This window comes from Limulus polyphemus, unplaced genomic scaffold (genome assembly GCF_000517525.1).
Source record: "Limulus polyphemus unplaced genomic scaffold, Limulus_polyphemus-2.1.2 Scaffold2801, whole genome shotgun sequence".
NCBI classification, from domain to species: Eukaryota; Metazoa; Arthropoda; class Merostomata; order Xiphosura; family Limulidae; genus Limulus; species Limulus polyphemus.
In genome coordinates, this window is record NW_013668411.1 from 37,117 (window position 1) to 49,753 (window position 12,637).

General features: G+C 31.3%; 1 protein-coding gene across 1 annotated transcript in view; it reads right to left on the reverse strand.

Annotated features, from left to right (window-relative positions):
* Positions 1-12,637, reverse strand: part of LOC106467930 (serine/threonine-protein kinase 3-like) — a 59,832-nt gene that overhangs the window by 18,065 nt on the left and 29,130 nt on the right. Inside the window, exon 6 of the mRNA XM_013928315.2 lies at positions 2,165-2,332. Within this exon, the coding sequence (XP_013783769.1) occupies positions 2,165-2,332 (168 nt within the window). The remainder of the gene's footprint in view (positions 1-2,164; positions 2,333-12,637) is intronic.

Below are 12,637 nucleotides of genomic sequence, written 5' to 3' on the forward strand. Positions count from 1 at the left end.
ATTCTAGAATGAACACAAATTATAACACAAAAACAATAAAACTTTAAGATGAAATAGCTTAAATCTCATAACATTATATATCTATATATATATATATATTTATTATTTTTATCATATTAACCTTGCACCCATGCCTGGCTAACAATACAGAAGTTACAATGACATGGCTCACGTGCACTAATGTTACCGTAGCAAATAACATAAAGGTGACCTTTGGTCTGTACAAAGCAACTTGTCTCGGCTGTGTTTTAGTCGACTATTATTTTGTAACATACAGTCATATTTCAATTATTATACATTATATATGTATATAGATTATTGCTTTTTTGAAACAAGTTCTTAGTTATTTTTTCTAAAACATAGAATAGTAAATAAAGTAAAGCACACAATTATCTATTATAGTTACGACCTTTGTACTTGTTTGCTGCTTGACGTAGGTTGCTAAGCCTTTAAAAATTTTGAACGTGGAGGATATGAAACAAAATATTTTTTTAGGTTTTATATATACTTTTGAATAACTAAAAAATAATTAATTACTACATCAATACCATAGAATTCTACTATAATTTATCAAGCTTGGTAACTAAGCTGTATTTGGGTCTAAAAAAATGAAATTTCGAGCAGACTAAAGACAAAACCTACACCATTGAAATCTTGGTTCAAAAGTAAGAAATGGTGCTAGCCACATTAGAAAGGCTGAGAAAATCACTAGGGGACATTCTGAGCTTCCGATTGGTTATTCATGTCACATTTAGAAGTAAGTGTGTATAAGGGAGCATTTCCAATAATGGAAGGAGGTAAGCAGGGTACCACTGTGTTTGATTTATTACGTGAGCAATATCTTAGCAAATAGAAAGATAAGAGCTTGTTATTTCATATTCCAGCTTGTAATTTGAGTTTCTAATTCATACGAAACTATAGACTTAGTATTTTGACTTCATAAACATCTAATTTGAACCAGTGATGCATTCAACATACCACATGACACACAAAAATTGATGTTTCTATTTTTTTAATATTTACTTTTAAATTAACAAATTAAGTAATGTATAGTTCTAAAATTTGAATTATAATCTACAGTTTGATACCAAACTTATTGACGTAAATTCATGAAATAGTAGTTCAATAAAATTTTGAATGCAAATCAAACAAACAAATAGATGTCATGGCCTTTCTCCCGTGACCCATCTCGAAAGGGTTAATAAATTTAGATGATTCTTATTTTACTATATGGGTCAAACCTGAATACTACTCAGAAAATAATAAATACTGAAAAAGTCAATACAGAATTATTGTGTCAGATTACGCTACTTTCAACTACAGAAAATATACTGGAGCTTTTAGTTGACTCGACTGTAACTAGGTCTGTACATTTTCTGTGTATTAAAAAGGTTATCTGGTATATTTTGCATAGTCTATTAATATTTTTGATAAGAGTTGTGAATATTTTGAAGCATATTTTAAGTAAGACAGGTACATTGTAGTAAAATGAAGTATAGAGTTTGTCCATCACATAACAATCTTTGTAACAATATGCATCTAAGATCTTTATCATCATCATCACTTGTCTATATAATGTTTCAAACTAAAGGTATGCTAGTCAAAAAACTTTGTTTTTAGGGATAAATTCATGGATATTTACAAGAAAATTGAGGGATGTTTCTAAAAATATACTAGGGTAAATATCAATACAAATATTCAGTTACTAATTGTAACTGCACTTATATAATAGCATTAAAGATATCTTGAAATAAAGTGCACGTTAGTAGTAACAGGATTATTACAATATCACTATTACATCAAAACCATAAGTCTTCCTTATATGAAAAAGACTAGATTATTTACCATTTGTATGGCATTGTGAATAACAATGTCCTAACTTTAAATCTGGTGGTTTCTTGTAATTTTATTCTAAAAGAACAACAACCTTGTCTAAACAATTTTCTGTTGAACCTACATCCATGTAATCACCAGTTATTTACACCAGGTCAAAGTTAACTTCATCACATCCCAAAATGACCAAAAACAGAATCAATTTTTTAAAATTTAGAACTACTTAGATTTTAGGGAAGACTAAATATTATGAGATGTTGCAGTTGTTGTGGTTTAGCACATCTACTAATTAGTTATATAACAATGTTTCTATTACAAAAACAGCACATACCCTCATTGGATGGATATCTCCATATGGTGGCTTGCCTTCTGCCATTTCAAGACCAGTGATCCCTAAGCTCCAGATGTCAGCTACACAGTCATAACCAATCTCCTGGATCACCTCTGGAGCCATCCAGAAAGGTGTGCCAATTACAGTGTTACGTTTGGCCATTGTGTCCTATAAAATAATACATATGATTGCATAGTTAACATTAACCATTTCTAAGACTACTACTCAAGTTGTAGCAATCATACTATTCCTACTGGCAATCATGCCATAATTGCAATAAATAGTATTGTGTACTTAACCAATACCAGCTTTGAAACTAATCAGAGAGTTATACCAATTACAGCTAATGTGTCCAACAAAACAATAAATTTGATTACATTATTAATATAGACAATCTCTGAAACTCACCTGAAAGAAACAGATCTTTTTAGTCACAATGCCTTATAATGTACATTTCATCATGTAGAGAAACATTTCCCATGTTACATTAAAACTATCAGTAACTAATGGTTGTACATTAATTGGTAAAACAGTGAGCTTCAGCTGTAATTTACCTCAATGTACATAATTGAAATATTAACACTAGAACATAAACACCACTGAATTGAATCCTGAAATTTAAAAACACAACTTTCCACAATTAAATCACCATCATAAAATACACTAACATACATTAGTGCATAAACACAAGTTATCATTACAGTAGTCAAAAGGGACATTAAAATCCAGTATTTAGGTTCCCTATGGATCAGTCAGTCATAAATCTATTTATGAGTTATTAACTCTAAAATAACTAATTTGTTTACATACCATTCATTAGTGTTGGGGTGCACATACTGTATCATATTGAATAAATTTGTTTTGTTTTCCTGTTACAACACTCAGTGTAAAGAACCAACTTAAAAGCACAGGCTGAGATCACTCATTTTCTGTGTAATCAGCATAGGAATCCCCAGCAGAAATCAATAAGATTAATTACAACACTGACAGCATTTTTAACTTTTTTGTGGTACTTTTACATTTTTAGAGGTCCTATACCAACACAATCATAGACTGACAAGCTATATAAAGAATAAAAAGTTTACAGAAATGGGTATAAACATTTAGTAGGATTTCTATAGATCCACCAAAAATTCTTGGGTTAAAAGTTGGTTAAACAGCACTGGAATTTAAATATAGTTAATAATGTGTCTAGCAGTTTGTACTTGGAATGTGGAATCTTTTTTTTATGACAGGTGATAAAGTAATATTTATTTATATATGGAATGAGAAAAAAACAGGAAAAAACTTACGTTGAAATAGCACAAAAATGTAACTATCAGAAAAACTTATTGAGTCATCATTGATCATTTTGTTAAGAAGTTTGTTTTTGTTGATAAGTACAGAGTTTCACAACTGGCTATCTTTGCTGTGTTCACCATTTTTATTTGCTTGTTTGCAATTAAGCACAAAGTTACACAATGGGCTATCTGTGCTCTGCCCACCACAGGTATCAAAACCTGGATTCTAGCATTGTAAGTCCACAGCTATCAAAACCCAGTTTTTAGTGCTATAAGCCTTCAGACCTACCGCTTGTTAGAAAGAATACCCACAAAACATATATTTATGAACTCTAGTAGATTTGTATCATTACACATTAACTGAGCTGATTTTATGTTTATCATCTCAATCATAGTATTACAGCATGAACAGATTTACTGTTACGTAATCCTTATGATTGAAACAAAGGCAACTCTAATTAATCTTTTTTATAAAAAACAAAAACAACAGTTAATGAATAATTTCAATAAAAAAATCTCAAAGTGAGTAACATAAAAGTTTAAAATTGGCAGCATATTTTGAAATAAATATATATCTGATATGTTAACAGAAATACTTATTAGCCCATTGACTGCTCATTTCCCAAATAGGGTATGGTCTGCCTCTGGCAATTGAATGCAAGCATAGTGTATACAGTGTACAGATCTCAAAAAAATTTGTGCACGTCTGAAGCAGCCATAGTCAAATGATTAATATAAAAATTGCAAATACCTTTGTTTTTAAACTTCATTTATTTATGAGGATTGTTTTAAGACATTCAGCATAAGCATAGCTACCACAACTGGGCTGTACCATGTAGAACCAACCAATTAAGATATTCAGATGCAATAGCTGATGACTTCAACTGTGTGATAGTGAATCAATATTAATCAGTGGTAAACAGATAAGACTTTGGATTTCATCTTCTAATTACTAATAGAAAGTGTGCACTTACTTAAGTTTAATAGTTCTATTATATGATGACTGAATAACATTTAAAACATTGTAAAAGATAATTAAACCATAATAATTAAAACAGGAGCCAAGTGTGATCCAGTGATTAGCATGTTGGACAATGGATCCAAAGATTCTATGGTTTGTGCTCCATTGCTGTCAGAAAAGAAAAAATTAAACTTGACACTTTGGAGTTACGGTTGTGTTTAAGAGTGATGGTCAAATCATTATTTGATTAGGGTAGCCCTTAAGTTGACAGTGGGTGTTGTTGAATAGCTGCCTTTCCTCTAGTCCATCACTTCAAAAATGAGGACATGTAGCACAGGTAGCCCTCAAGTAGCTTTGTGCAAAAAATCAACAAAATAAACTTTATTAATGTCCTAACAATATTCTCTAGCCCAAGAGCATTACTGCAAAAGTATGATAAAGACAAAATTACCTTACTTTTTTACAGTTTTTTGTTGATTCTTCTACAACCTGTCCTTCCATCATTTTGTTTTACATTAAATTTAGGCTGGAAAAAAAATGCTAAACATTCAAGTTAGACTAGTTTTCTCCTGCATGCTATGTCTTAGAAGACAAGGTTACTGGTTAAAATCATATCACATAGGTTCCTGCTTGAAGACAAAAGTTTCTTCAGACATATAGTAGATTCCTATACCTATTTTCTAAGTAAATGGTAAGAAAAAAAAAAAGATTTATGCTCAGTTCATTATTCCACAACAAATTACACTCATTGCTAATTAGGTTTAGGAAGAAATTAAAATATATTCAGTGAAAATTAGGAAATAATTTTAAACAATTGATATAAACAATCTCTATTTATTAGTATTTCTTATACATGAAGTCTTTTTCTTTTAACTATACCTGAAATATGAAAATTCCTTAAACTTAACATATTTTCTTAGTGTCAGTCAAAGATTTATCAACTATACGGCAGATGTTTTAATAAATTTTTGTTTTCTAACGTGTGTCCATAATTTATTTAAATGCTACTAATTTTATTTTTTTTCTAAACAATTATATGTTCTCCCAATAAAGTATAATTTCTTTATCTGTACATGATCATGGCTATTGATCATATTAAATTTTTCTGCCCACACACAGCTCCTAAGCAACAAAACAGTATTCACTTTTATTTTCTTTATTATACATATACTGAATAATACTTCAGTTGTAAAAACCCTAGTTTGTTAGATGTAGTGACATCTTAAAAGTTGATACACCTCATGTTTTCGTTATAACTTTGCATCTTGAACAGAAGGGAACCACTGACTGAAATTTCCCCACCTATTTAATAAATGATATTCACATGTAAATGCCATGTGACATGTTCATACAACCATACTTTACAGGAAGAGAAACCCACACCATCACTGAAGCCTAACACAATTACTGGATACATTAAATTGCTGGAAACAAAATACTAATTAAAGAAAGGCTGTATGTTAAGAATCACACAGTTCTCAAATTATTGATATTTTATCAGAACATACACAACAAAGTTTAAATAAAGTTCAGTTACCTAAATTGTGAGTAAAATTTCAGTAGCTGTTTGCTGATTGTTTAATATAGGCTTCATTTGAAGAATTAGAAGTGTCTCCTTTACCCATAAGCATAGTCTTGTTTTTGGCTTTATCAAGTTAGTAACACATCACATTCATTTAATGCATGTTGAACAATGCTTGAGCTGTTCTTGAACCTAGGATTACTCTTCCTTTAAACAGGCCCAGAATGGCCAGGGCGCTCAACTCGCAATCTGCGGGTCGCGGGTTTGAATCCCCGTCACACCAAACATGCTCGCCCTTTCAGCCATGGGGGCATTATAATGTGACGGTCAATCCCACTATTCATTTGTAAAAGGGTAGCCCAAGAGTTGGCGGTGGGTGGTGATGACCAATCCTTTAAACAATCTCCCAGTCTTCTAAAAGTGAGCCAACTTAAGTACACCCACACAATGGGCAGCAGAATTCATAAATAACAAATGACTGTTGAGAAAAATGGATACTGTTAGAACTGGAAAATCTTTTACAGGAACACTACAATCTTAGATTCAAGACAACAAAGTTTGTTTAATCATTTGTTTATGATGGAAGAACATGTTTACTGTTGTAAAATGGAATGTTCTCACATGTCAAATATTTGTTAAAACAATATTATCCAGTCCTTCACATTTGAAAAATGCAGAAGGGCTGTTAACAGCTCCTACCAAATACTTCACAGGGGCTGTTAGTAGGCTGATGTCATATCTTAATCCTTTGTTTACAAAATTGGACAACAGACACTGATTTATATTGACTGAATACACAAAACAGTTTTGCTGGTTAAACTGAAACATGTTCACAGCATATCAATGAACAATGATGACCTCCAATGAATATGGCAGACCATGTGTCATGCAGAAATTAGTTCATCAAATGCAATTTAGGTCATGATCATATTCTTTAAAACTCTTCTTGGTAGCCTGAATTTACTAATAACTAATATCCACTTTTTGTAATTTAAATGTTAAAACACTGACTTAAGTTTCTCAGCTACAAATATTTGATGTCTCTATACAAAAATATAGCTTGAAAATATCTAGGCCAAATAGCATTAAAATATCAAAGTCATAGCAGCCAACAGGGTCACACAAAGTTATTTGTGAGCTTGTCTGTGTATACAAATAGATGATTGCATGGCCAATGCAATGATAAATAATAACAAAATCTGAATTCAGAACTATTTATTTCTTGGTAAGAATAAAAGTATCAAAGTGGGCCTAAAACAGCAGGCATCATGACAGGCTTGACATGGGCTCTAACAAAAATCTCAAGAGCATACTGTGGATTGAAAGCTCACAGTTTTAAAACAATACTAAAACTATTACTAATACAATTCTGTCAAGCTGTGCATGCTCATCTTTACCTTCAGTCTTTATCCTATCCTGTTCTTAGCACCTTGTTTATTGATTGTCAAACAATAAGTTTTCCTAATATATTACTAAGATACACTATGCATTAAATTGCAAATTATCCGGTAAACGTCATGCATTTAGTTGTTCACTGGCACAAGTTCAAATGTTTCTACAAAAACTCATAAATACAAAATAGCGCAGTATTCCCTGAAACCATTTACATGTGCCATATTATTAGTTACTGTCAGTGAAACATTTTGTGTTACGATATTTTTTTTATTTTGATATTTTTAACAAAACTTATCTCCAAATTACCGAAATTATACATTGCCATCCATATTTTACGTTTTCCAGATTTTCATTAACTGTCACTGGTGATATTCTACCTGACTCTTGGGCATGTCACCTGTAAACTACCCCTATTCAAACTGTTCTGCTCATAATGACATCATGTGCTAAAGGTAATGCTCTATGGCGTGTATTTTGTTTTAAAATGAAGTAAAACAAAATTACTAATAAATTATTATTTTATATAATTACTAGTTATTTTTCATAATTAAGTAATTATAAATATAGATATGAAATAAAAATAATAATACATCAAAACCTATAGATTTTTTCTATCGTTGAATAGCAGGATTTACCAAAATAATCAAACTATGTTTTTATTTAGACATCTTTAAAATCTTTCCTACACAATTATGTCTGTTATGTTACATATCCAGGGTATTACGTGTTTCATTTATGACTACTGATATGTGGACAGCTTTATTAATGCTCTGCAATTTGTAAAATCAAAATAAATTATTCAGTGGAAACAGTCACCTTTAACTCTCTCATTACGTGCTCAGTCCCAGGGACCAACCTCGTAGCCACTTTGTGCTTGTTATAGTTTTCATACTATAACTTTTAATACACTACACGTATCTTCACAAAATTTTGCAGATTATTAGTGAACATTACAAGGTTTTATTAGACAAAATATCAGATTTTTTATCACGTTTAAGACTTTTTAAGTAATGATTTGCTTGTGCATTTTTTCTTTTCAAATGTTGACTATCCAACATGCAAAGTAATTTTGATTTTAAGATTTAAAATACTTTTATGCATCAGAAATTGTCAAATTTCAAAGGCAAAATTTTTATAACCTTCATATAATTATCAAAGTTTTTTTATAAAAAACTTTATATTTTACTATTGTATCTCTGCAAGGGTTTGATCGATTTGACCGACCTCATAACCAACATAAAAGATTAGGAAATAGATATAAATTACACTTTTATTGCTCTAAAATAACTACAAATTATAACAAGAAACCACAAATGTTTAGTTTAAATAGCTTAACTCTCATAATATTATACATCTATATTTTATTGACCATTCAGCCATGTCTAAGTAGCATTATAGAAGTCGCAACGATGCAGCACACATGCACTCATGTTACTGTATCCAATAGCATAAAACTGGCCTTTACAAAGTGATCTGTTTTGGCTGTGTATTAGTGGTCTAGTAGTTTATAAAATACTGTCAGATTTCAGTTATAATACATTATACATATACATACGTTATTACTATTTACAAATAAATTCTTAATTCTCAGTTTTTTTCGTAAAACATAGAACAGTAAATAAAAGTATAGAAAACAATTATCCCTTCTAGTTACACAGTTTGTACTCATTAGCTGCTTGCCACAAGTTGCTAAGCCTTATCAAATTTCACTGGTGGAGGATGTAAAACAAAATAATTTTTTTAGGTTTTTACATATGCATTTTGAAATAATCAAATATTATAAATTATTTTATCAATATCATAGAATTCTACTATAATATATCAGGCTTACTAACTAAAGTGTATTTGGGACAAAAAATACAGTTTTCTGGACAACATTTTCACTTACTTCCTCTTTTTAAGATTTGAGACAAAGAAATAATCTTGGGAACTTCCCACCTTTTAGAGGCTGAGAAAACCATGTGAGGGACATTCTGAGCTTTCGATTGGTTATTCAGACGTCATAGACAGAAGTAGGAGTACATAAGGAAGTATTTCCAAAAATGAAAGAGGTAAGTGGAGCCCACTGTGTTTGATTTGCTAAATGTAGTGATATCTCAGTAAACAAAAAAGGCAGGTGGTTCTTATCTTATATTCTAGCTTGTCAATATTGGAAATTTGAGTTTCTAATTCATAGGAAACTATAGACTTTGTACTTGAACCTCACAAACATCTAATTTGAACCAATGCTGCATTCAACCTACTATGTGACACACAAAAATTTGATATTTAGGAATTGTGTTTTAAATTATAATCTACAGTTTGATACCAGACTTACTGACATGCAATCATAAAATAGTAGTTCAATAAAATTTTGAACATAAGTCTATAAATGTGATGACATGCCCTTTGACCCCTGACCATAGGAAGACCCGTAGTGAGAGGGTTAAACAGTAATTTGTTAATGACTTTTAGACTGTAGTCCTAGTTTTAGGAAAATGAGACAAAGCCTTGTCCAGAGCTCTTATAATTTATGTACGCATGAATCTAGCTATTGCTTAAATAACCTTTTATGGCTACCTTTATACTACAAGGAAATTAATGGTAAACAACAAGATTGATCCAGACAAAACAATTTTCATGCAAGGCCATGAGATGAAGTGCATGTTTCTATGGCAATGTGCCATGAACCATGAGCTCTTGGATTCAGTCAGAGCATGCTAACTATTAGGATACACCTGGTCCCTTGTTAAGAATTCTACATTCAAGTTTCCCACAAGCTGCATAAGTATGGAGCTGGAAACCACAAAGTAAGCCCTCTTTGGATTGTTGAAAGCAACAAATACAGTGTAATCAACATAATACTTGTGACAAACTCACAGGCAGTACTAAATAAAACCCAGAGTGAGTGATCCCCAGACACATGACAGAGAGCAAAACAAATGCATTGTAAGACCATCACTTGAATGTAATAATGAGCTATGCAGAGGTAAAGCTAAACAAGGAAGCTGACAAGCTTACAGGAGAAGCTCCCTTATCAAATCCAGTATAACTCTTATTGACAGAATAATGACTTTCTCTGTACTAGTAAAGTGAAAATGACAAGCATGGAATGTCTTCTTTGATATTCAGAAGGAATGAGACTAGTGGAAAACAAAGTAATGTATGATGTGGCTAGGAAAAGCAAAAGATGGGGAATCAATAGAACAGTATACAGCCAGAAAGTCATTGGCAAAATCAGTAACAGAGCTCTGTCCTACATGCTGTGGGGAACTTGGTCTGTCAATGAACCCCTGGGATTGTCACTAGTGCTCATATCTAAATAATTGTGATATAATGACACTTTTGTTTAAGTTTAAAGTAACATTACTGCAAAGAAAAGGAAGTCTATAAAAAAATATTAATATATACAGAATCTTTTCTTTAATGCAGTTTGTGAGGCTTGCAAAAAGAGGTTAAATCCTGCAGACAGTGTATCCCTACCACTGCATATGTCCTGTTACTGGATATATCTTAAAAACCAAGAAAGACTTGATAATTTCCCATATTGTAACCTGTACTTTGATGTCAGTTGTTTACACTTGTTGTTGCTTTTTTTTCCTATGGTCTGATGCTTATAATACCCATCTCTCTTTCTCTAGGCCCTAAAATTATATCCATGAAATAGAAAATAAGGTGCTAGTCTTGGTTTACACTAATAAACTAACATATTCTACTCCTTTATCATTACAGTTATTACCATACGTTTATTTTCACTTAATGAAAGAATTAAAACTTTTTGATAGTTTACCAACCTGCAGACACTGGTCCTTCTATACTATAAAAATTAATGTCTCTCAGACCAAGAAAATACCATAAGTAGTGCTATACTAGTAAGGTCAACTGTATGCATTGTTGTTCAAAAATCAAATTATCCCTCATACTACCAACTTGTCCTATACTATACACTACTGGTGGGACCCACATGTGACATCATACTGATCAATTTTATGCAATTGCCTGTTAACATTCAATTTAAAGAATTTAAACATATTGGGTGAAATCACTTATTTTGTTTTATGTAAGTTTCACAGGAAACCTCAATGCAAATTACAGGAATTCAATACAATATTAATTGTACTTTTTGTTTAAACTGTTTTTCATATGTTATTAGGAATCTTGTAACCAACAAAGTCATGTACCCAAATTTGGTGCATAAATAGTTAAAAAAAAGTTTGAAAGGCTGATTGAGTTTGCATGGATCACACTGGGAATTCTAGGATTAACTGCTAACCTAATGCACACAAAAAATTAACTATTGGCAGAAGTAACAATTCCTTAATTTACTTCTTTTCTTAAAAATTATGATATTTCAGTCTAATCACTAGGTGAAGAATAAGCAGTTTTCCATTTCACAAAATTGTCATTAAATATTCTTTGATAGATGAAGGGCAGAAGACTTTCGAAACGTCGGCATCTATACTTGTGTTTCTACAACACGCAGCTGCCATTCATTTTAACCAAAGTTCATCATTTGTTATTAAATATGTGTTATTGGTAGTGAGTTTCCAAAGATAACTGGTAGTCTAAAAACTGTGCTTGAAAACAATTGACAGAGGCATGTGTTAATCTTCCTCCCTATACCATGGAAACATGTAGAGAGCAAGAACTTAGTAACATACACCAAATATACAAGGGCAAGAGTCATGTACATCCACTAAAGACAATCGACCTTGTCAATCTTGATCAGTGGATCAGAATGTGACTTTAAGATACAGATGTATTTTCTAACAATCTAACAGATAAACTTACAAATTGGGTAAATCAAGAAAATAAAGAAATTCAGTTTAAACTGTATAATAGCTTTTTTCTTTTGTATAAATAAGATATAGGAACATGAGATCAGAGGGATTTGTAACTGTTTATATTGTCAACACAAGCAACATTTACACACCATTTGTCTGTGGTGTGAAACCTGGTTATTAGATTCTTCACTTGCATACACAAGCCATTAAACTTAGTTTCTATTAGGTGGGAAAAAAGCCTATTAAATCTTGTTTAAACTACTAACATACAAAAATTACACTGATGGATAACAATATTAGTATTTTTATAAAAACTGAGTTTTTGTATTTGTAAATGAAATATGTACGCAGATCATGAGCATACATGCAAGTTAACTTCTGTATAATACATGATATCCATATTATTGTAACACTTTATTATATTAAATTGACAAGAATGAGAACAATACAAGATAAACAATTGTTGTTTATGGTGTAATGAAGGCTAACACTACGACGCTAGTATCATTTGTGATTCGAAGGATATCCAGGCAATAATCAATTTCCACCCAC